This window comes from Trachypithecus francoisi, unplaced genomic scaffold (assembly GCF_009764315.1).
Source record: "Trachypithecus francoisi isolate TF-2019V2 unplaced genomic scaffold, Tfra_2.0 Lachesis_group17, whole genome shotgun sequence".
In the NCBI taxonomy this organism is placed as follows: Eukaryota; Metazoa; Chordata; class Mammalia; order Primates; family Cercopithecidae; genus Trachypithecus; species Trachypithecus francoisi.
In genome coordinates this window covers 69,229,683-69,252,729 of record NW_022681462.1, presented here as the reverse complement: position 1 = coordinate 69,252,729, position 23,047 = coordinate 69,229,683, and the positions used below count along the sequence as shown (strand labels likewise).

The 23,047-nt window shown below is 42.2% G+C and overlaps 2 protein-coding genes across 9 annotated transcripts; one reads left to right on the top strand and one right to left on the bottom strand.

Moving 5' to 3' along the window:
* Positions 1-111: 111 nt before the first annotated feature.
* On the bottom strand, positions 112-8,604 carry SRSF7 (serine and arginine rich splicing factor 7). 8 transcript variants are annotated; one of them, XM_033175967.1, is made up of 8 exons: positions 8,347-8,604; positions 7,117-7,297; positions 6,650-6,826; positions 5,696-5,770; positions 5,177-5,287; positions 3,202-3,255; positions 2,656-2,691; positions 112-1,755 (listed from the first exon to the last, which is right to left on the bottom strand). In XM_033175967.1, exons 1-8 carry the CDS (start codon positions 8,372-8,374, stop codon positions 1,701-1,703), a joined length of 717 nt encoding a protein of 238 aa, XP_033031858.1. In that variant the 5' UTR covers positions 8,375-8,604; the 3' UTR covers positions 112-1,700. The 8 variants fall into 8 exon arrangements, 7 of the variants coding, with proteins under 7 accessions (XP_033031858.1, XP_033031859.1, XP_033031860.1 ...); XM_033175968.1 differs by having other exon boundaries at positions 5,186-5,287; XR_004428374.1 differs by having other exon boundaries at positions 115-1,755; positions 6,019-6,826; positions 8,347-8,529.
* A 6-nt stretch (positions 8,605-8,610) lies between these two features.
* LOC117062438 (tetratricopeptide repeat protein 39B-like) lies at positions 8,611-22,477 on the top strand. The gene is made up of 2 exons (XM_033175964.1): positions 8,611-8,937; positions 19,202-22,477. Exon 2 carries the CDS (start codon positions 19,331-19,333, stop codon positions 21,047-21,049), a length of 1,719 nt encoding a protein of 572 aa, XP_033031855.1. The 5' UTR covers positions 8,611-8,937; positions 19,202-19,330; the 3' UTR covers positions 21,050-22,477.
* The last annotated feature ends 570 nt before the right edge of the window (positions 22,478-23,047 follow it).

Below are 23,047 nucleotides of genomic sequence, written 5' to 3'. Positions count from 1 at the left end.
CCTTTCAATACTCATTTCTAGGACGCTGCTAGCTGCCCATCCTAAAGCTAAAAGATTAATGCCTCCTACTTTTGGCTGAGAGCTCCCACTTCCAAAAATTAAGTATCAGGATTATTTGTTCAATCTCTGCAGATTTATTGTTGAGTAAACTTATCTTTATATAATACAGAACAATTAAAGCTAACCAAGTGCAACAGATAAATAAGCCTGCCAATTATACACATAACTTTATACCAACCATAATTCAGCCAGTTGTCAAAATTCCAAAACAAAGAATCCAAATAACTTCCAACATACTAGCGATCAAACTACCAGATAAACTTGATGCAGACCAGTATTCTCAAGTTGCAATGGTATCCAATGACTTTGCTGAAATGCATAAAATGGACAAGCCTAGGTATCTGTGCAACCAGCAGGGTTTTTTTTTTTTTTTTTTGTATTTTTTGTTTTTTTGTACCAAGGCTAGAGAATGCCTGGTAAAAACTTGACCAGAAAACTCTCAAAAGTAACTGTTACTGCCCTACTATTCTTAATACATTTAAAATCTGAATAAAGAACCTACTGGCTATAACATTCTAAGGTCTACCAGATGCTACCAACAAAAAAAAAATTAAGCTACATGGAGTGTTGCTAAATATAGCTGAGATTTACAAAACCACTTTAGTCTCATTGACATTTCTGATTGACATCTTAAATTACTTTGCACCAGCCTGGCAAAATAGAAGAATGTTGGTGGTTGGGAACTGCAAAACCTAGCTTGAAGATTACCAGGTCTTTGCTCAGAATAAGACAATCCATTTGAATAGAGGAGGAGTATCTGGGCTGGAAAATTTTGCAAAGCTGGTTTACATGGTGTTTTGTCCCTATTTCAGACAATTCCTCAAACATGCATTTTTTTGGTATAAAACTGGTTATAACTAATGTAGAAAGCAAAGAAACGAAAGACCGTTGAGTAGAATTCCCCCTATGTTGGGGAGTTCTGACACTATGCCACCTAATAGTAGTCTGAAAGCTGCAATTAGTATAAAGATCATCCAGAAATCAGTTTCGCCCTATTTGTCATACATTTAATCACTTTTGCTTAGTTCCTGTCATGCTCATTTACAGACAGATCAGTGGTCCCACTAGCCTGACCACTGATCCTTAAGTTTGACAATACCTACTAACACCAACTTCAAACGGATTAGCTAACTTAAGGATCTGTCATGATGCATTCATGCTATATTATAGGGGACTCAAGGTCATCTTACCCAAAGCTACAAGGGTAAAATTCAATTTTCAAAGTCCCTTAAGATCCTGGCCAAGTTTTATGTATAGAACAGTTAGTGATGTTCAAGACTTAACCAACACCTTTCAATTCTGAATGTACGTCTGTATGAATAAGGTTAACAATTATAACGTCTGACTCTGAAATTCATCAAATTGAGAAGTGTTAATATTGAACACAAATCAAAAATCTAGTTAGAAACATTTTATTTAAATGTGCCAAATAAAAACCCACATTTTCAGACCATAGGATGTTAATACATTCAACAAAAATTTATATTATCTTACTGCTGTGAATTTACAGAGTAGTAATCCAGATCCATTTTGATTAGATGGTTGAATTATCTTTCCTAGGTTACACTTTACAGACATCACAAATCCCTTATAATAATGTAAACAAAATAACTTTTCCCTAAAGGGTGAACTTGAGAGCTTCAGTCCATTCTTTCAGGACTTGCACTTCTGCGAGGACTTCCTGATGGGGAACGACTAAAAAGAAAAACATTAGGTTTGGATCCAATTAGTGTCAATTGAAACTCTCATGTACAGGTACTAACTTTCAATAAATTCAAAGGTAGCCTAAGGTACTAATTTCCTATAGCAAAGACCTAAAAATGACATGAGACTTACATATTCATCTTTTGTCCCTGGCTTAAGATTAGGCTACCCTGGCTGGGCATGATGGCTCGCACCTGTACTCCCAACACTGGGAGGCCGAGGCAGGTAGATCACCTAAGGTCAGGAGTTCGAGACCAACTTGGCCAAACACGGTGAAACTCCGTCTCTACTAAAAATACAAAAAATTAGCCAGGCGTAGTGGTGGGCCTGTAATCCCAACTGCTCAGGAAGCTGAGGCAGGATAATCGCTTAAACCCAGGAAGCGGAGGCTGCAGTGAGCCAAGATTGCACCACTGCACTCCAGCCTGGGCGATGGAGTGGAAACTCCATCTCGGGGAAAAAAAAAAAAAATTAGGCTATCTTCCTTGTCAAAATTGGAAGGTCAACTTGCAGTTAAATATGACAACTATTTGAAGTTTTCTGGTCATTAGCACTATGCAGGTAACATATTTGCAAGACTTTTCTCCTCACTTTGTATCTCTTACTAGTGGGGAAAAGGCATGTTTCTTAGCAAAATTTCTACCAAGCACTCACAGGACCAATCACATCTTAATAATCACACTAACATTTTATGACTAAATATTCCCAGCTAAAGTATAAACTAATGTTCTTGAAACAAGAAAAGCAATCATTTCAGAAACTTAGCATAGTATTTTAATCTATATAGCACCAATTCTCCAAAGAGCTCAAAGACTGCAAAGCAGTAAGCAAACAAATTCTGCAGAGGCCACACTTGACAGGCAAGATCTGGCAACAAAACATTTAGCTTACCTTCTTTTTGGAGATGGAGATCTGGACTTTGATCGGCTGTCAAAACATGAGAAATTCTATTAAAGAAAGAGTACTAACCAATCCCTTTCTTGTAGTCACCAATACCGTAAAACAAACCCCCAAAGGTCCTAAGCTTAAAATGTCAGACTGCACTTAAACTGAAAAACATCCTACCAGTTGTTGCTAACAAAGGCCAATCTTCCAACAACTGTTTTTCAAAAAAAATGAATCAATTGCTATATCATGATTAATCTTTTACATTGCATATTAATTTCAGGATGCTTCTCCACGCACCTATCAGTTCTAACAAGGGCCTCTTTAACATAATCCCCAAAGTCACAAACTTCTTTCTCACTAGTTTTACATTCCCTTGTTCAGGGAAAGTCAGTCAGTAATAAATAGGACATACACAAATAATGTACTGCGTTCCCACTAACAACTAAGTTTAGAGTTAACACTGAAAATTTCAACAATTAAAAAACACTTTGAACTCTTTGGATATTGGTGCCATATAACTACAAGAGCATAATCAAATTTTTACCCTACCTGCTTCTTGGTCTTGAAATAGACCTGGATCTTGATCTCGACCTTGATGGGGATCTTAATAAAAAAAGTGAAGAACACAATTATATCAATTATCCTAAGGAATTTCCTTAAACAACTACTCAACACTGTATTAGGTAGGTTAGGCGTAGAGAAGCTAAGACTAAGCAAGATACACTTGCCTTATTCTAACACTTTCAAACAAACTGTTACGAGACATAAGGAACCACCATTTTAATTACTTGTTTCTATCACTCAGCTGGTTACAGTTCCCGTACAAGAATAACAATCTCAAACACTGTGTAATATCCAAGGGAAACACATGGTTTTCATTTGATAAGACTGGTATGAAGGAAGCAAAACTAACCTCACTTAAGGCACAGATTCCTCAGCTGGGCACTGTGGTGCACAATGGTAGTCCCAGCTACTCAGGAGGCTAAGGCAGGATGAAAATAACCAGACCCCGGCTGGTGTGGTGGTTCACGCCTGTAATCCCAGCACTCTGGGAGGCCAAGGCGGGTGGATCACAAGGTGAGGAAATGGAGACCATCCTGGCTAACATGGTGAAACCCCGTCTCTACTAAAAATACAAAAATTAGCTGGGCGTGGTGGTGGGCACCTGTAGTCCCAGCTGCTGGGGAGGCTGAGGCAGGAGAATGGCATGAACCCGGGAGGCGGAGCTTGCAGTAAGCCGAGATCGCGCCCCTGCACTCCAGCCTGGGCAACACAGGGAGACTCTATCTCAAAAAAAAAAAAAAAAAGAAAGAAAGAAAAAAGAAAATAACCAGACCCCTGAACTGAGACTAATTCAGGTGATAAGGCCAAATGAGAAGCAAGCCACCACTTAGTAAGGCTTTATATTCCTGGATCGTTATGTTTGAGAGCCATGAATTTGTCAGACAAACCAAATCGGACATATCTATCTTTTAAATATATCTAATGAGATAGTCCACAGCTTTCTCAAATAGATCACAAGATTCAGAGTTCCTACATTTAAAGGTTTTGTGCTATGAAACAGCAATTTAACTCCCAGTAGCATTCTGTACCACTGTTTTGTCATTGATACAGATAATACTGTTGGGTCAGGCACGGTAGCTCAAGCCTGTAATCCCAGCACTTTGGGAGGCTGAGGCGGACAGATCACAAGTCAGGAGATCAAGACCATCCTGGCTAACACGGTGAAACCCCGTCTCTACTAAAAATACAAAAAATTAGCTGGGCATGGTGGTGGGTGCCTGTAGTCCCAGCTACCAGGGAGGCTGAGGCAGGAGAATGGTGTGAACCCGGGAGGTGGAGCTTGCAGTGAGCAGAGACTGCGCCACTGCATTCCAGCCTGGGCGACAGAGCGAGACTCCGTCTCACAATATTGGAATATTATTAATTACATATTACAATACTTGTTTTACAATTTTTTTCCACTCTATCTCCTTTTAAGGCCTTCTACAAAGAGTAAAGCTCTGGTTCTTAAGTTTGTTTTTTCAGGTCTCTGTCTAAAAAAAAAAAAAAAAATCCACATTCATTTGTGTGTACACGCTACTGCCCCAACTTTCCAGTGTCTCCAATCAACCCCATCATTCCAAAAATGAGAACTGTTTCTACTTGCTTCTAATCTCTTTTCCTAGTTCTAACAGGCCTTTTTGTCGGGAAAATCAATTACCATCTTTCAGAGCTAGTATCATCTAATCTGAAGCCACAAGTTTATAGCAATAGGCCTACCCAGAGTGTTCACTAGAACTGTGTTGCTTTGGACCTTTCTCTACCACCATGGCCTCTCTAGCAAGCCTTAAAATCTGTAGTAGCCCTTTTCTTCATCTGTAAAACTAGATTAATATTTATGTTACAAGTTACATATAAATTCCAAACTTTTACATCTCAAATATTCCCTGAAACAATACATTTGAATTATGTCCTTAAGACACTCTACTGCTGTAAGATGTGAACAACCCAAACACAAATAAGAAAAGAAAGTGTTACATACTGGAAATACCTCGATCCTTTTATAGAACCAGACCTAGATCTTCTGAGTGAAGCTGATCTTGATCTACGAAGAGAGATAGATCTTGATCGTCGAGGAGATGCTGACCTTGACCTAAAATAAAGAACTTTAAGTCCATCTCCACATTTTTTTTTTTGGCCTGTTAAGACTTCAATTGGGGAACGGTGCAATGGCTTATGCCTGTAATCCCAGCACTGGTCTCAAGCCCAGGAGCTTGAGACCAGCCTGGGAAACAGTGCAAGATCATTTCTAGAAAAAGAAAAACTAGCTGGGTATGGTGGCAGTGCCTATAATCCCAGTTACTCAGGAGGCTGAGGCAGGAGGACTGCTTATATCCAAGAGGTCAAGGCTGCAGTGAGTCATGATTATGCCACTGTACTCTAGCCTGGGTGACAGAGCAAGACCCTGTCTCCAAAAAAATAGTGAGCTTTTTCTTTCTGTATTGGACTATCAGTTAATTTAATAATAATACAGAAAGACTTCAATTAAACAAGATCTCACCTCCGTCCCCTGCTCCTGCTGCGTGAGCGAGAGTATCGCCTTCCTCTGGATCGAGAATGTGATCTAGACCGTGACCTATTTTTCAAGTTAGAGAAAAAACAAAATGTCAGACAATAACTCGTTTTTAAGAGTTTGTGTGCCTCTGCTGAAATCAAATCTCAAAACTATTTAAATTTAGTGTCTCATTTGGAAATAAACTCTGGGCCTATTAGTTGTTGAGTATTTTTTTTTTTTTTACTACCTAAAAAAAAGATTTGTTAAAAGCTGAATTACAACTTAGAATTACATAATATAAAACACTGTAATGTGTATTTAAAATAAACCTTGCAAGTTTGCAGGTCGACCCTCTTTGGCCCATGGTCTAGTAGATCTAGACGATCTAGAAGTATCTATAGCCGATCGCTGCATCTAGATGTTTTCTTCAATCTAACGACGATCAAACTGACAGCCAAATGAGCCAGGTGAGGCTTGATTGACGCAAGAAGATTTTTCTAGTTGGGAATGTGGTCAATCTGCTGTTCCTCTTTCTAAACCGGAGGGGGGCCCCAATTGTAAGCCAAATTTACTGTTACGGCGATCACCGTCTCAAATTTTCTGCCCTTTAAAGAATAAGGTGAAGCTAGGTGTAGATGACTCGAGGGGATCTGGCCTCTTATGCTGATCACCTCAAGGTCTAGGAGGATCTTAATTGTCGGATTTGCAAGGCGCCTCAGCATGATATCATAAGGCTCGTGACATTCTGAATCAAGGCGACTGACTCAAACGAAGAAACCTGAAAGGTTTTGACCAGGTTGATTATTAATATAGTAACATTTTTTTAATTAAACAAAAATTGTAAAATACACCTGTACAATTAACATTCAAGTTTATAGAAAAACACTAGTTTCTGCCTTGCTAATAAAAGAATTACTTGATTAACTAGAATACCAACCATTCCTTTATTAAAATAAATACCTGCTTCTTCTTCGCCGGCTGTAACGATGACAATCATAGGCATAATGTCCCTTTTCGCCACACTCATAGCATCTATCATTTGGATCAAAGGGACGTCGGGCAGGTGGTCTATCAAAACGTGATCTCCGAGGCATGCCTGTCGATAGTTCAACCCTCACTCGGGAGCCACAAATCACTCTAATAAAAGTAAATTAACAAAATTCTAAAGTTAAAAATATATTCAGGACTTCTAGATTTAAGAAGAACTCTTTCCAACCACTCCTTCCCCCTCACAAACTTTGGCGGTCTTTACTAAGCCCTAACTCCATCTCCGCTATCTTCTTTAACCTTCGTGTGCCTTTAGCAAGTAACACTCTGACCAGCTATTTAAGGTCTCTTCCAGACTTCAGAATCCAAGCTTAGCACTAAGTTTATTACCTGGCCACAGTATATTTTAATGAACAGAAGTTTCATAACATCTTACTTACTTTCCATCCAGTCCTCGTACTGCATCTTCTGCATCTCTAGGATCTTCGAATTCCACAAAGGCAAATCCTGGAGGATTTCTCGCAATCCATACAGTTCTTAAAGGACCATAATAACTGAAAGCCCTTTCTAACTCTCCTTTGCCAGCGCCAGTTCCCAGGTTACCAACATACACCTTGGTTTCTGTTTAAAAACGCAAATAGAAGAATGCACATTATGCAAAACCTGGCCCAAGTTTCAATCAATTATTTGCCTTAAAACGGGTCATCCTGAAGATTGGGTAAAGCACATTAAATGCCCTCTATCCAAGATTGAACTTAGTCCTAAAACTGGTGAAAGTCCGCAAATCCCTGAAAAACTAGATTTTTGACAAAGTTCTTAACGTTCTAAATAATGCGAAGTGACCCTCCCGAACACAGAGATGCGTGGTAGGATACACCGAAGCGTGGGGCGGGACGCGGCCCGGCCTCGCCCCGCCCATGAGTCCCGGCAGCCCCGGGTGCACGGGGAGCGCGCGGGCCCGCAGCGGCAGCGGCGTCGGCGGCGGCGGCGGGAAGGCCTCAGTAGGGGCCGGGCAGGGAGAGCAGGGCTGGCACCGGCTCTCTTCCTCCGCGGCAACCGCCCCAGGCACAGGCTCGCCCAAGACTCCAGCTCCCCCCCCCAGAGCCATAAACCGCGCTGGAAAGAACTAAAAGAGAAAAAGAAACCAGCCGCCAGTCGCAGATTACGTCCTCATTCCCATTCCGCAATTTAACCGATTGTTTGACGAGAACACGCAGCTCACAGCTATCAATTTCGTTCCGTCTTAAACACAACCACGATATTACAGCTGCGGCCAGATCTGTCCGCTGAAGTGGCGGGAAAGCGCTGAGGAAATGCGCCACCACGGTCGTCAATGTGTGCAAAATGGCAGCCGCCGCCGAGGGAGGGGGGAGGGGGGCCGCCGGGCGGCTCCAAGAAAAGCAACGCGAAAACCGTGATCTCAACCCTGCTTCAAGCTGGATTGGGCCACAAAAATGCCCGAGAGTACGGAACTCGGCAGAGAGGTACATCCGCCATCCTCTGTCTCCCTTCAGCACCCCGCCCCCGCTGCCTCCGGCTTCGTAAGGCGTGCGCCGAAGCCGCCATTACGCACGCGGAATAACCGTCTCCCAACCGCCGCGCCAACCCTACGGCCTTGCAGTGCTCACTACACCCACACCAACGTCCCTCACCGGACTCCAGCCTCTTACCTCCTCCATACCGCCCGTAACGCGACATGATGACCGACCCGCGTGCTCGGCTCTTTAGCCCGCAGCGCCCAGGGCTCGAGTGACGCAAAAAGCTGACAGAGACCCACACCCGCCAACAATCCCGGCGGCACTACGAGGAAGAGCCCGGGTTCGCATTTATATATGCGGCCGCTGGGCTCTGCGCATGCGTCATCCCGTTGTTCTGCGCGGCACAAAGGAGCTGGGCGGAAACAGCCGAGAAACGACGCGGAAGGAACTGAAGAAAAGAGCACGCGGGTCATGAGCGGAGGGATACGTTTCCATGGGAACGCCACGGTCTCTCCCGTAAACCTGAGACCTTCCCCATGCTGTCCCGCCCCCTCCTCTCCTCCTTTTCTACACCCTCCTTGTCTTCCTTCCAGTATCCCTACCCCGCCTCCATTCGTTTTCCCCAGTCTAGGGACCCTCAGCCTTAACAATCTTAGTACGGATGCACTAGACCTGCCTATGAAATGCTGTACCATTTAGCCGCTGATGTTGCAGCCGTCGCGCCTTTCCGTTTGGGGGACCTGGCCTAGTCAGCTACTCTGTGATCTTTGGGGCTCATCAGAGGTAATCGAAGGTTTGGCCCTGGTGAAAAGTCCATGAACCCCGCCGTTCTGAGTGGTGGTTTTTACACCATAGGCTTTAGGAAGGATGACGCACCCAGGGACTGGTGGTAAAGCCTCCTGCCCTGCACGCCCCCTCCAACTTCTTCTCAACCAGTCACCAGTTTGTCACCACCACGGTCTGAGTTATTGGAGTCTGAAAGACAAAGGAATAGAGCTGTGGGGTCCCGCCCCCCACCCCACCCCCCACCCCCGTTATATTGAAATTGTGACAAAACCCTGAATGTTTAAAGCATTTTGGGCAGTGACAATTTGGAAATTATTTGCATCTGAAGCTCAAAGTAACTGATTTGCACTTCCTAATGCTTTCGTTTTGTAACACGTGTGATCCACCAATACTCAGATCCTGAGGACTGGGACTCATAAGTCATCTTTTTGTATCTCCATTCAGTGGAAATAGCAGCCTTGCGGCTCAGCCACTCAATAGTACCAAATAAATGCAAAACTTCTTTACATTAGAATTGCTCTAGACACCAACTACAAATAGAGAAATAGTTCTTTTTTGCTAGAAACATAGACATTACATCGTAAATTCTTGGAATACACAAAAGTTGGAAATGTACATAAAAAAGGACATCTTTAGGTATTCGCATTTTTATCTTTTTCATCTTCGGCAACTTCATTTGGTATGTATAGGTGTGGAATGTAAAGTACAGGGAAAGAAGGCCTAGTTGGTGAATAAAGCATGGATTCTCTCCAGGTCATGCTATGATTTTCTGCCTATTTTTAAAATAGATTAAGTTATAGAGAGAATTAGTCTGTCTCAGGAAAATCTCTAGGAAGGAAATAGAAGCTCTGTAGAGTATATGTGTTCTCACTTAGTCTTGGTGATTTTTGTCTTTACAAGGTTCTTCTCAAAAGAATTAAACAATAATTATAAAGATCTATAGGTTCTTCTCAAAAGAATTAAACAATAATTATAAAGATCTATAGGTTCGGCCGGGCGCGGTGGCTCAAGCCTGTAATCCCAGCACTTTGGGAGGCCGAGACGGGCGGATCACGAGGTCAGGAGATCGAGACCATCCTGGCTAACACGGTGAAACCCCGCCTCTACTAAAAATACAAAAACTAGCCGGGCGAGGTGGCGGCGCCTGTAGTCCCAGCTACTCGGGAGGCTGAGGCAGGAGAATGGCGTAAACCTGGGAGATGGAGCTTGCAGTGAGCTGAGATCCGCCACTGCACTCCAGTCCAGGCGACAGAGCGAGACTCCGCCTCAAAAAAAAAAAAAAAAAAAAAAAAAAAAAAGATCTATAGGTTCTTCTCAAAAGAATTAACAATAATTATAAAGATCTATAGGTTCTCAAAAGTATTAAACAATAATTATAAAGATCTATAGGTTCTTCTCAAAAGAATTAAACAATAATTATAAAGATCTATAGGTTCTTCTCAAAAGAATTAAACAATAATTATAAAGACTATATAGGGACCGGGCGCAGTGGCTCACGCCTGTCATCCCAACACTTTGGGAGGCCGAGGCGGGCAGATTACCTGAGCTCAGGAGTTTGAGATCAGCCTGGGCAGTACAGTAAAACCCCGTCCCTACTAAAATACAAAAAATTAGCCTGGCATGGCGGCGTTTGCATGTAGTCCCAACTACTCAGGAGGCTGAGGCAGCAGAATTGCTTGAACCCGGGAGGCGGAGGTTGCAGTGAGCTGAGATCGTGCCACTGCACTCCAGTCTAGGCGACAGAGCAAGACTCCGTCTCAAAAAAAAAAAAAACATTATATAGTCACTGAAAGATAGAATATAAATTCTGTACAGCTTTATTTCTTCTGTTAAGAAGCTATGAAAATTACTGTTGAGGCCAGGCGCAGTGGCTCACGCCTGTAATCCCAGCACTTTGGGAGGCTGAGGCGGGTGGATCATCTGAAGTCAGGAGTTTGAGACCAGCCTGACCAACATTGGAGGAACCCTGTCTCTACTAAAAATACAAAATTAGCTGGGCGTGGTGGTGCATGCCTGTAATCCCAGCTACTTGGGAGACTGAGGCAGGAGAACTGCTTGAACCAGGAGGCAGAGGTTGCAGTGAGCCAAAATCGCGTCATTGTACTCCAGCCTGGGCAAGGAGAGCGAAACTCCGTCTCAAAAAAAAAAAAAAGAGCAAAACTCTGAATTAAAAAAAAAAAAAATTACTGTTGAACCAAGCATAGATAACTGCTTGAAAGACAGTGCATATTATGCTGTAGAATTCCTAATAAACCTCAATAAACTTTTTTTGACTCTGAATACAAAGTCTAGGTCGGGGTTCGTGGCTCATGCCGGTAATCCCAGCACTTTGGGAGGTTGAGGTGGGAGGGTTGCTTGAGGCCAGGACTTTGAGACCAACCTGGGCAACAGTACTAGACCCTCATATCTACCAACAAAACAAAAAGTCTATAGCTGTACTAAAGAAATTTCCAAGCAAGTAATAGTAAACAGAAGCAGTTTTAAAATTTATAACCAATTGCTTTAAAATCCTGATTCACAGACATGCCTGTCTTGGAGACAGGTGTTCAATAAGCTAATTACATACTATTTATCCCTATGAAAGCAGGGCCAGTATAAGGCCAGGCTTTGTTAATCTGGTTAGCATGAAAAAATCATAGTACTGTATACTATTTCCACAGACTATTCTACTTTCTACTGAACACTCTTTCTCTAAGAACAGGCAACCAATTCTTTTCACTAAATGTCAATCCAAATCAGGGAGATTTTACTGTGCAGAGAACTTTCATTCCTGCTAATTCTTTTTGAATTCACATTCACCCACATAAGTTTCTGCCTCTAGAAATCTGTGTTAAATTTAGATTACATTCTCAGATTATTTGAATATGAAAAGTACTTAATTCAAATATTGTAATATTTCCTAATATGAAATATTAGTTATTAACATGTTACTATTGTTAAATTTTAGCAGTATTATTAGTTTAGGAAAGGGGAGTAATTCATAAGCCTTTTACAGCAGTTTTCAAAATGTATCTGCATTTTCTACATTTGGTATTTCCAGATAAATATTAAAGAAAAAGTTCCCTTTTTAATCTTACTTCTCTCACCATTTCAGTTTCACTTTTAAGTCATTATCATCATTATCATCATTTGAGCTTGAATGTGAAAACGTTAAAACAAGAAAGGAAAAACAAATCTAAACCTTTTGCAAATTGATCTTTTTTTTTTTTAAGGCAGGGCGAGAAGTGGGCAGACCTCAGACTCCACTTCCTAGACCCCAGCTTCCCTCTCTGCCAGGCCAATAATCTATTTTTAATATAAATAAGTAGCCTATGCTAACCAATACTAGTCTTTAATATGTATTTATGTATGTGCTGTGTGTGTGTGTGTACTGTAGGTCAAGTTAAACAGCTATGTTCAGCTTTCTTTTCTTTTTCCACATTTCATGATTTTCTCTTTCCTCTAGAATGCTGTTAGGACATTCTGGGAAGGAAGAGGCATGTTCATAATTCTTTCATACTGTATTAAGAAATTAATTTCTCATTAGCTAAGTACTGGACAACTGTCAGTACTAAAAGATGAGAGACTAGAGAGAGAGAGCAATAGTTAAAGAACTGCAGTGCTCTGAACAACTTCAAGAGTGAAACTAGGAAAAGGAATAATGTGATGTAGGAATGCCCCACTGATACAAATACTACCTAAATGGATGGTTTAGGTGTGTAAAACAATCTAGGTAATGGTGAAGTTTTCTGAGGAATGTTACATTGTATTATGAAATGGCCAGATGAGGTGGCTCATGCCTGTAATCCCAACACTCAAGGAGGCAGAGGTGGGTGGATGGCTTGAGCTCAGGAGTTAAGCCACATGGCGAGACCCTGTCTATAGTATTATTTTTTAAATAATTGTATTATTTATTACTATTATTTATTTATTTATTTTGAGATAGAGTTTTGCTCTTGTTGCCCAGGCTGGAGTGCAATGGCGCGATCTCGGACCTCCACCTCCTGGGTTGAAGTGATTCTCCTGTCTCAGCCTCCCGAGTAGCTGGGATTACAGGCATGTGCCACCACACCCAGCTAATTTTGTATTTTCAGTAGAGACAGGGTTTTTCCATGTTGGTCAGGCTGGTCTTGAACTCCCAACCTCACGTGATCCGCCCGACTCAGCCTCCCAAAGTGCTGGGATTACAGGTGTGAGCCACCACCCCCGGCCCGGGGGGCTGTTTTTCTAAAGAAAGAATAAGGATATTTGTGCATAAAAATACAATAGACTGAGCCCAGTGGCTCACACCTGCCATCCCAGCAGTTGGGAGGCCAAGCAGGAGGATTGCTTGAGTCCAGTTCAAGAGCAGCCCGGGTTACATGATAAGACCCCCATCTCTACAAAACAATTAAAAAACAACGCCAAAAACAACAGTAAACAACCTTCCATGGTATGTAACCAGACAGAATAATTCTAGGACACAGTGGCGTGGGTTTTTGTTTGTTTGTTTGTTTTTGAGACAGGGTCTGTCTCCCCCATCCAGGCTGGAGTGCGATCTCAACTCACTGCAGCCTGTAGCTCACAGGCCCAAGGCATCCTCCCACCTCAGCTTTTGAGTAACTGCATCTACAGGCATGCAACAGCACTCCTGGCTTTTTACTTTTTTGTAGAGATGGTTGGGGTGGGGGAGATGAGGAAGGGAGTATCACTATGCTGCCCAGGCTGGTCTGGAACTCCTAGGCCCAGGCCCACTTTGGTCTCCCAAAGTGCTGGGATTACACAAGTGAGCCACTGTGCCCGGCCTCTTTTTTTTTTTATTTGAGATGGAGTCTCACTCTGTTGCTTAGGCTGGAGTGCAATGGCATGCAACCTCTGCCACTCTGGTTCAAGCTATGCTTCTGCCTCAGCCTCCTGAGTAGCTGGGATTACAGGCGCACGCCACCATGCCTGGCTGATTTTTTATATTTTTAGTAGAGATGGGTTTCAGCATGTTGGTCAGGCTGGTCTCGAACTCCTGACCTCCTAATTCACCCTCCTTAGCATCCCAAAGTGCTGGGATTACATGCGTGAGCCACCACACCTGGCCCCATTAATCTTTTTTAAAAAATCACATTCAAGACTGGGTGCGGTGGCTCACGCCTGTAATCCCAGCACTTTGGGAAGCAGAGGCAGGCGGATCATCTGAGGTCAGGGGTGAAACCCCATCTCTACTAAAAATACGAAAATTAGCCAGGCATGGTGGCATGCAGCTATAACCCCAGCTACTTGGGTGGCTGAGGCAGGAGAATGGCGTGAGCCTGGGAGGCAGAGATTACAGTGAGCTATCATGACATTGTACTCCAGTCTGGGTGAGACAGCAAGACCCTGTCTCGAAAAAAAAAATTAAAAATCACATTCAGTTTATACCTTCCCAGTCACTATTTGTGACTGTCTGTTTTCTTTAAAACTCCTGTAGTTTATTGACATTTTATTTTTTGATAGATTTGCAAACTCAAACTATTTCACTTCTGTAATTACATGAGCCAATTCCTTACACTAAATCTCGATAGATAGATGATATTGATAGATATAGATACAAATACAGATATAGATATAGATATCCTACTGGTTTTGTTTCCCTGGAGAACCCCAACTAATACAATGCATTATGCCATAAACAATTTTCTAAGTCATTAAATATTCTTCTACAGCATTTTGTTTGCATAGTATTCCACTATATAGGAATCCTCTCTTGTAAGAAGTTTAGATTGCTTTCATGTTTTATGTTATAGGTAATGCTGAAGTGAAAAACAAGTCTGCAATAGTATTTGATTCTCACTACCTTCCTTAATACTGGATGTTAATTTTTTAATCTGCCGAATTTGATTTTAAAAATGGATTTTTGGGCGGGGCGCGGTGGCTCGTGCCTGTAGTCCCAGCACTTTGGGAGTCCGAGGCAGGCGGATCATGAGGTTAGGAGATGGGGCCGGGCGCGGTGGCTCAAGCCTGTAATCCCAGCACTTTGGGAGGCCAAGACGGGCGGATCACGAGGTCAGGAGATCGAGACCATCCTGGCTAACACGGTGAAACCCCGTCTCTACTAAACAAATACAAAAAACTAGCCAGGTGTGGTGGCGGGCGCCTGTAGTCCCAGCTACTCGGGAGGCTGAGGCAGGAGAATGGCCTAAACCCGGGAGGCAGAGCTTGCAGTGACCTGAGATCCAGCCACTGCACTCCAGCCTGGGCGACAGAGCGAGACTCCGTCTCAAAAAAAAAAAAAAGAAAAGAAAAGAAAAGGAGATGGAGACTATCCTGGCTAATGCGGTGAAACCCCATCTCTACTAAAAATACAAAAATTAGCTGGGCGTGGTGGCGGGCACCTGTAGTCCCAGCTACTTGGGAGGCTGAGGCAGGAGAATGGCGTGAACCCAGGAGGCGGAACTTGTAGTGAGCCGAGATTGTGCCACTGCACTCCAGCCTGGGTGACAGAGTGAGACTCCATCTAAAAAAAAAAAAAAAAAAAAAAAGGATATTTTTGGCCGAGCATGGTGGCTCACACCTATAATCCCAGCACTTTGGGAGGCCAACATGGGCAGATCACGAGGTCAGGAGTTCGAGACCAGCCTGGCAAACATGGTGAAATCCTGTCTCCACTAAAAACACAAATATTAGCCAGACATGCTGGCATGCGCCTGTAATCCCAGCTACTCAGGAGGCTGAGACAGGAGAATTGCTTGAACCTGGAAAGCAGAGGTTGCAGTGAGCAAATATCGTGCCACTGCACTCCAGCCTGGGTGACAGAGAGCGACTCCATCTCAAAAAAAAGAAAAAAAGAATCTTATATTTTTTAATTTGTATTTTGTTGATTTACAATGAGGTTGAACACTATGCTTATTGGCAATTTGTTTCTGTCCTTTGCTGATTTTTTTTTCTGTTGGGGTGTGTGTTCTAGCTTACTGATTCATAGGAACTCTTTCTACTTTAAGGACATCAGTCCTTTGTATTCACTGGTATATTTTCCTGACTTTTGTAGTATTAACAGTTAAATGATTATCTTAAATTTGTTATAGTATATGTATATTGAAAATAATCATAACTATCTGGTAAATGTTAATTTAGGTTGTTTCTTTTTTTTTGAGACGGAGTCTCACTCTGTTGCTCAGACTGGAGTGCGAATGGCGCGATCTCAGCTCACTACAACCTCTGCTCCCCGGGTTCAAGCGATTCTTGTGCCTCAGCTTCCCAAGTAGCTGGGAGTATAGGCATGTACCACCACATTCCTTACCTCAACTCCTGACGTCAGGTGATCCATCCGCCTCGGCCTCCCAGAATGCTGGGATTACAGGCGTGAGCCACTGGTCCTGGCGAGCCACGGTGCCCAGCCTAGGTTCTTTTCTTTTCTCTTTTCTTTTCCTCTCTTCTCTTCTCTTTATTTTTGAGAGAGTCTCATCTATTACCCACACAGCTCACTGCGGCCTTGACCTCCCCAGGCTCAGGTGATCCTCCCACCTCAGCCTCTAGAATAACTGGGACTACAGGCATGCCCCACCACATCTGGCTAATTTTTGTATTTTTTTTGGTAGAGACAGGGTTTCGCCATGTTGCCCAAGCTGGTCTTGAACTCCTGGGATCAAATGATCCTCCTACCTCGGCACACCTCTACCTCTGCCTCTCAAAATGCTGGGATTACAGGCGTGACCCACTGCTCCCAGCATAATTTAGTTTAATGACTAAGTGCCAGTCATAATCAGTGGTGAAGACAGATATAAGAAACATAGTCAGAAGACAAACATTTAAAAATACAGGCTGGTGCAGCATGTCATGCCTGTAATCCCAGCACTTTGGGAGGCCTAGGTCAGAGGATTACTTGAGCCCAGACTTAAAAACTCAAGCTTGAACTCACTTGAGTTTGAGACCAGCCCAGGCAACATATCAAGACTTCATCTCTACATACAAAATAAAAGAAAAATAAAAATGTCAAATTAAAAAAAATAAAATAGGACCGGGCGCAGTGTCTCATACCTATAATGCCAGCACTTTGGGAAGTGGAGGCAGGTAGATCACCTGAGGTCAGGAGTTTGAGACCAGCGTGGCCAATATGGTGAAACCCTGTCGCTACTAAAAACACAAAAATTTGGCAAGGCGTGGTGGCTCTCTCCTGTAATCCCAGCACTTTGGGAGTCCAAGGAGGGTGGATCACTTGAGGTCAGGAGTTCGAGACCAGCCTAGCCAACATGGTGAAACCTCGTCTCTACTAATAATACAAAAATTAGCCAGGTGTGGTGGCACGCACTTGTAATCCCAGCTACTTGGGAAGCTGAAGCAGGAGAATCGTTTGAACTTGGGAGGTGGAGGTTGCAGTGAGCTGAGATCTAGTCTGGGTGATAGAGTGAGACTCCATTTCAAAAAAATAAATAAAAGGAGAAAAAGAAGAATGTCCCTTCTAATGGGCTACATGGCTTTTCCACTCAGAACTGAGCCTGTCAGATAAATGTATAATTAACCTAGCTTTTATTTATTTATTTTATTTTAATTTTTTTTGAGACGGAGTTTTGCTCTTTGTAGCAAGCTAATTGGCTGTGCCTGGCCTGATAAATGCACGTTTTTACACTTAAGATTCAGTTATGTTTCAGGTTGTTAGCAACAGTAATCACTAACCTTTTAAAAGCTAGGTTAAGGCCCAATGTGGTGGCTCTTGCCTATAATCCCAGCTTGCTATTTGTAATTGGCCTTCCATTGTACCCACTCCCACCCCAGTATCCAGGTATTTTCTACTGAGAGTCCCCAGTAGAATAAAAATATTTCCTACCAAATACTTTATTAATGCTGTGATAACAACTATTACTATTTGAATTTCTTTTTCTTTCTTTCTTTTTTTTTTTTTTTTGAGATGGAGTCTTCCTCTTGTTGCCCAGGCTGGAGTGCAATGGCATAATCTTGGCTCACTGCAACCTCCGCCTCCCGGGTTCAAGAGATTCTCCTGCCTCAGCCTCCCGAGTAGCTGGGATTACAGGCACCCTCCACCATGCCCAGTTAATTTTTGTTATTTTTATTAGAGATGGGGTTTTGCCATGTTGGCCAGACTGGTCTCAAACTCCTGACCTCGTGATCTGCCCGTCTTGGCTTCCCCAAAGTGCTGGGTTTAGAGGCGTGAGCCACCGCACTCAGTCTGAATTTCTTTTTCTAACAGAAACAATGCTAGGAAATCTTTCTAGGTTTATACAACTCTCTCCATGTCCAAAGTTCTATATAACTGACCATAATGTTTCATTTCATTAAAAGTTAGTTTTAGGCCAGGTGCAGTGACTCGCAACTGTAATCCCAACACTTTGGGAGGCAGATGCATGTGGATCACTTGAGCCCAAGAATTCGAAACTAGCCTGGGCAACATGGCAAAACTTCATCTCTACAAAAAAATCCAAAAAAAAAAAAAAAAAGGTAACTGGGCATGGTGGTACATGCCTATAGCCCCAGCTATTTGAGAGGATTAGGTGGGAGGATCTCCTGATTTTGGGAGGCAGAGGTTGTAGTGAGCCTAGATCGCGCCATTGCACTCCATCCTAGGCAACAGGGCAAGACTCTGTCTCAAAAAAAAAGAAAAGAAAAGAAAATAGAAAGCTACATACATTCCCTTTTCTGGCCAGATTCTTGTCCCCCAAGGCCTTCCCATAGAGAAATTTTACAGCTATCACAGTATAGTTCTACAACATGATCTTATGAAATTGATGTGTTGGAGGAATGGTTACAAAATAATTCTTTTGCTTACAAAGGATTTACTTTGCAGTTTTTTTTGTTTTGTTTTGTTTTGTTTTTTTGAGACGAAGTCTCGCTCTTGTCCCCCAGGCTGGAGTGCAATGGCACGATCTCGGCTCACTGCAACCTCCGCCTCCTGGGTTCAAGCGATTCTCCTGCCTCGGTCTCCTGAGTAGCTGGGATTACAGGTGTGCACCACCATGCCTGGCTCATTTTTTTGTATTTTTAGTAGAGATGGGGTTTCACCATGTTGGCAAGTCTGGTCTCAAACTCCTGACCTCAGGTGATCTGCCCACTTCGGCCTCCCAAAGTGCTGGGATTATAGGTGTGAGCCACCGCGCCCAGCCTGCAGTGTTTTTAAAAACCATTTTTTCCTCATCTATAGTTGAATTTAGAAATTTTTTAAAAAGCATGTTTTGTTTAGTACCTTCCAAATGATTTGAACTTTTCAGAAATGCATCTTCTGGGTGACTAAAATTATTTTTTATTCCCCCCTTGTCTGACATAGATGATAATATCCTAATGCCGCACCTTACAGATAGTTGTTTGTTTGTCTCTATTTTAATAGCAACACCTCAGACTGAGCTTTGTGTGGAAGAAGTGACCTCAATCAGGAGATCAGGAGCTACCCTGATTACAACCACGTCACTCCACTTCCACTTCAGATATTTCTCATCTGTAAGTGGGGATACAAATAATGTCACTTACTCTAAGTAAAATAAAAAGTAATCAAGAGGACAAGTTTGAAGATGCCTATGAAAGTATCCCTGTGGCAACAACGATGAATCTACCATCTTCCTTGGAAGAATGCACCACTGGATTGTATTTATTTCTAAATAATAGATTCTCAGATGCAATAAATCTCATTCATCCATGGTCTAAAAACAGCATGTACCATTCCCTAATGTATGGTATCCTTATGGTTGTCAAGGCCGTACTGACTTTTGAACCACAGGATTTACAGATTGGAATGATGGCTACAAAGGATGCTTTGAAAACCTGTGACAATTTCCGAAAAAAACCTAAAATGACATTGTCTCATCTAGTAAGTAGACAGGGAATAACGGCTATCACAGAAGAGGAATTGCATGCAGAAGTCTGTTATGCTGAGTGTTTGATGTTGAAATCCTTTATATCGCTTGTACAGGAGGAGAGCATGCTTGCTTTTCTTAAAAGCGGGATCAGTGTTGGGTCAAGTTACCACATATACAAAGACTGTCAACAAGTATTAACACAGATCCCTGACAACCAAAGCAAAGCCCACAAACACCTGGTTGGAGGTATAAAATTTGGACTTGGAGCGTTCAATTTGATGTTATCACTTATGCCACCAAAGACACTTAAACTACTCAATATTATTGGATATTCTGGTGATAGAGAAGTAGGCTTAGCTTTGCTTCATGAGAGTGCATCTGAAACCCATATAAATAATATCTTAAGTCTTTTGATTCTACTCTTTTATTACAATTATGTCTATGTAGCTTTTGGTGTTGAAAAGGTTTACAATTCTGCTACAGAGGATCTCTTCCTAGTCTACCTCCAGAAATTTCCAAACTGTGTCATATTTAAATTTTTCCATGCACGTTCTAGTATGCTGAAAGGAAATTTTGAAAATGCACAGTTAAAATTACAGGAGTGCATTTTTACTCAGAATGAATGGAAGCAGGTTCATCACCTCTGTTACTGGGAATTCATGTGGTGCCACATTTTACTGCAGGATTGGAGGCAGGCTTACCACTATGCCAATCTACTGTCTCAACACAGCAGATGGTCCAAGGCAATATACGTGTACAGTAAAGCTATCACCCTGGCTTTGCTTCCTTCTGATTTTGTGAAATCAGTAAGTGAGGATATGAACTCTCTCTTCTTAAGAGTGGAAAGCCTGAAAATCAAATTTTTAGGCAGTGCTGTGCCAATAGAGAAGTTTGTTGCAGAGAAGGGTCAGCGCTATGGCACTACAACAGGCTGGTTTACAGCCCAGCCCCTTCTGGAGTTCATATATGCCTGGAGTGGTTTCCTAGTCATGAGCAGAAAGAATGAGCTTATTTCAAGCTGGCTGTCAATAATCGACAAAGGAGAAGACCTTTTACAAGAAAATCCACATGAAGTGTATGGCACAGATGACATAAGTTTATTAAATTTACTGAAAGGCCTATGCCTGAAACACTTAGGCAAATATTCAGAGGCTGAGTATTACTTTAATTGTGTCATTCAAAAGAAGAAATTGTTAAAATATGACCACTATTTGGTGCCATATACTTACTATGAACTGGGAATCTTACACTATCTAAAAGGAGACTATGACAGTGCAACAAAAAACCTAGACAACGTAAGAAATTACAAAGACTATTCCATGGAAACTCGATTACAATTTAGGACTCACATAGCACTTGAACAAATAGCCAGAGAAAAATGACTTAAACACAAAGTGTGGTTTTGTTTAGTAGAAGTAAAATAGCTACAGTGAGCAAGTAATTAACAGGTAGAAAAATCATATCTTTGCGGAAAAAATTCAAGAGGCAGCTGCCAAGAATCTGATCAGTAATGAGAAAGGGGTGGGCAATGACTTTTCCCTCTTTCTTTCTCATACCTATAAAATGCGATGTCTTGGAGGCAAATGAGGTGAAGCACATTCTTGAAAACGAAAAGGCAAATGATGTACATTAAAAATAATTCTCTCCTATGTTATAAATTCATCAATTATGTTAGAGAACATTTTCAAAACCTCAAAAACATTTTTAACATCTCACTAGATAATTTATACAACTCACTATGCTAGGAATCCCAGTGCCCTATACGTATTTTTATTTAATTGTTTTTCTCTCGGCCTTAGTGCCATCTTCTTGGAAACCTTTGTGCCATGAGAGCCAGGTGGAGGAAGACGTGAATGCACAGGCTGAAGTGTAAAAGAAGAAAGATGAGGCAGAAGTCCAAGTCAACCAGTAGCTTGTGTACCCAGAAACATCGAATGCCAGAGGCTGGAGATGCTGGTACAAGTTGTTGGACTGCATGCTGCTGTCTAAGTGGATCTAGAGCTTCCATCACCATCTGATCACGGAAACCACCTCTGATACCCATCTTGCTTGTAACCAAAATAGCCCATGTTGGTTCTTTGTCCTGGAACTGTGACATTCTGTACTATTTCTCTGTTCACTTGTGGCCGACTATAACAAGCATACAATAAATCACCTCTTCTGCTGTCTTAGCTGAAGAATGAAAAAATTTTTAAAAAGACAAATTTCCAAATGATGCACCAAATGGCACAGACTCTGAATGATTTTCCATTATACACAATCATTTTTATTGGCTTTTTATACCAGAGGGGCTTGTCCGCCCTGTGTGATCAATAGTATTTCTTACCCTTTTTTAGTAAGAAGCAGAATGTGAGTTTATAATTTGCCACAGGATAGAGAAGAAAGCCCTCTCCTTCTTCTACACACACATAAACTCTTTGAAGATAACTGGGAGAGGCTGAGAAGATAGATGCAGTGGCGGTCAGAGGAAAAGTTTTGTTACCATGTAATCTTCCCTTTAGTTGTCCTCCCTGAGGTGTAATTCTTAATAAGACCAGCTCTTCAACATAATTAAACTGATGGCATCTATCCATTGTGGGTGGGTTAATCTGAGAGTAAATAGCAGCTGTAGGGATGGGGCTTGGTATTGTTTTACTTGCCTTAGGGATAAAAAAAATGACCTAATTTCCAAGTCATTAAGTCTGGCTAAGTGTGTCTTCCTGGTAGTCACCCTTTGAAACAGAAGTTGCGCCGGGTGCGGTGGCTCATGCCTTCAATCCCAGCACTTTGGGAGGCCCAGGCGGGTGGATCACGAGGTCAGGAGATCGAGACCATCCTGGCAAACATGGTGAAACCCCGTCTTTACTAAAAAGTACAAAAAATGAGCTGGGTGTGGTGGTGGGCGCCTGTAGTCCCAGCTACTTGGGAGGCTGAGGCAGGAGAATGGTGTGAACCCGGGAGGCAGAGCTTGCAGTGAGCGGAGATCGCGTCACCGCACTCCAGCCTGGGCGCAGAGGAGACTCTGTCTCAGAAAAAAAAAAACAAAAAAAAAAAACAAAAAAATAAAAAAACCAGAAGTTGCTAGAAAAGCGTAGCTTGCTAAAAACACATCAACGAAACATGCTATCTTAATACTTTGGGTATCCAAACAACCAACTAAGACAAGATGAGGAGTTGGTATTTCAAGATTTAGCGATGTTTGCTTTTTAAAACATTTTCCTCAATTAAAAATAGACTTTAAAGTGAATAATTATGCTTGAGCTATTCTTTATTATTTAATTAGTATGGTTATAGTGGTTAAGAGGGCAAGTTCTGGACTGATTACCTGAATTTGTATCCCAGTTCTGCCACTAACTAGCTGTGTGTGGCCTTGGGCCTCTGTACCTGATTCCTTGGCTATA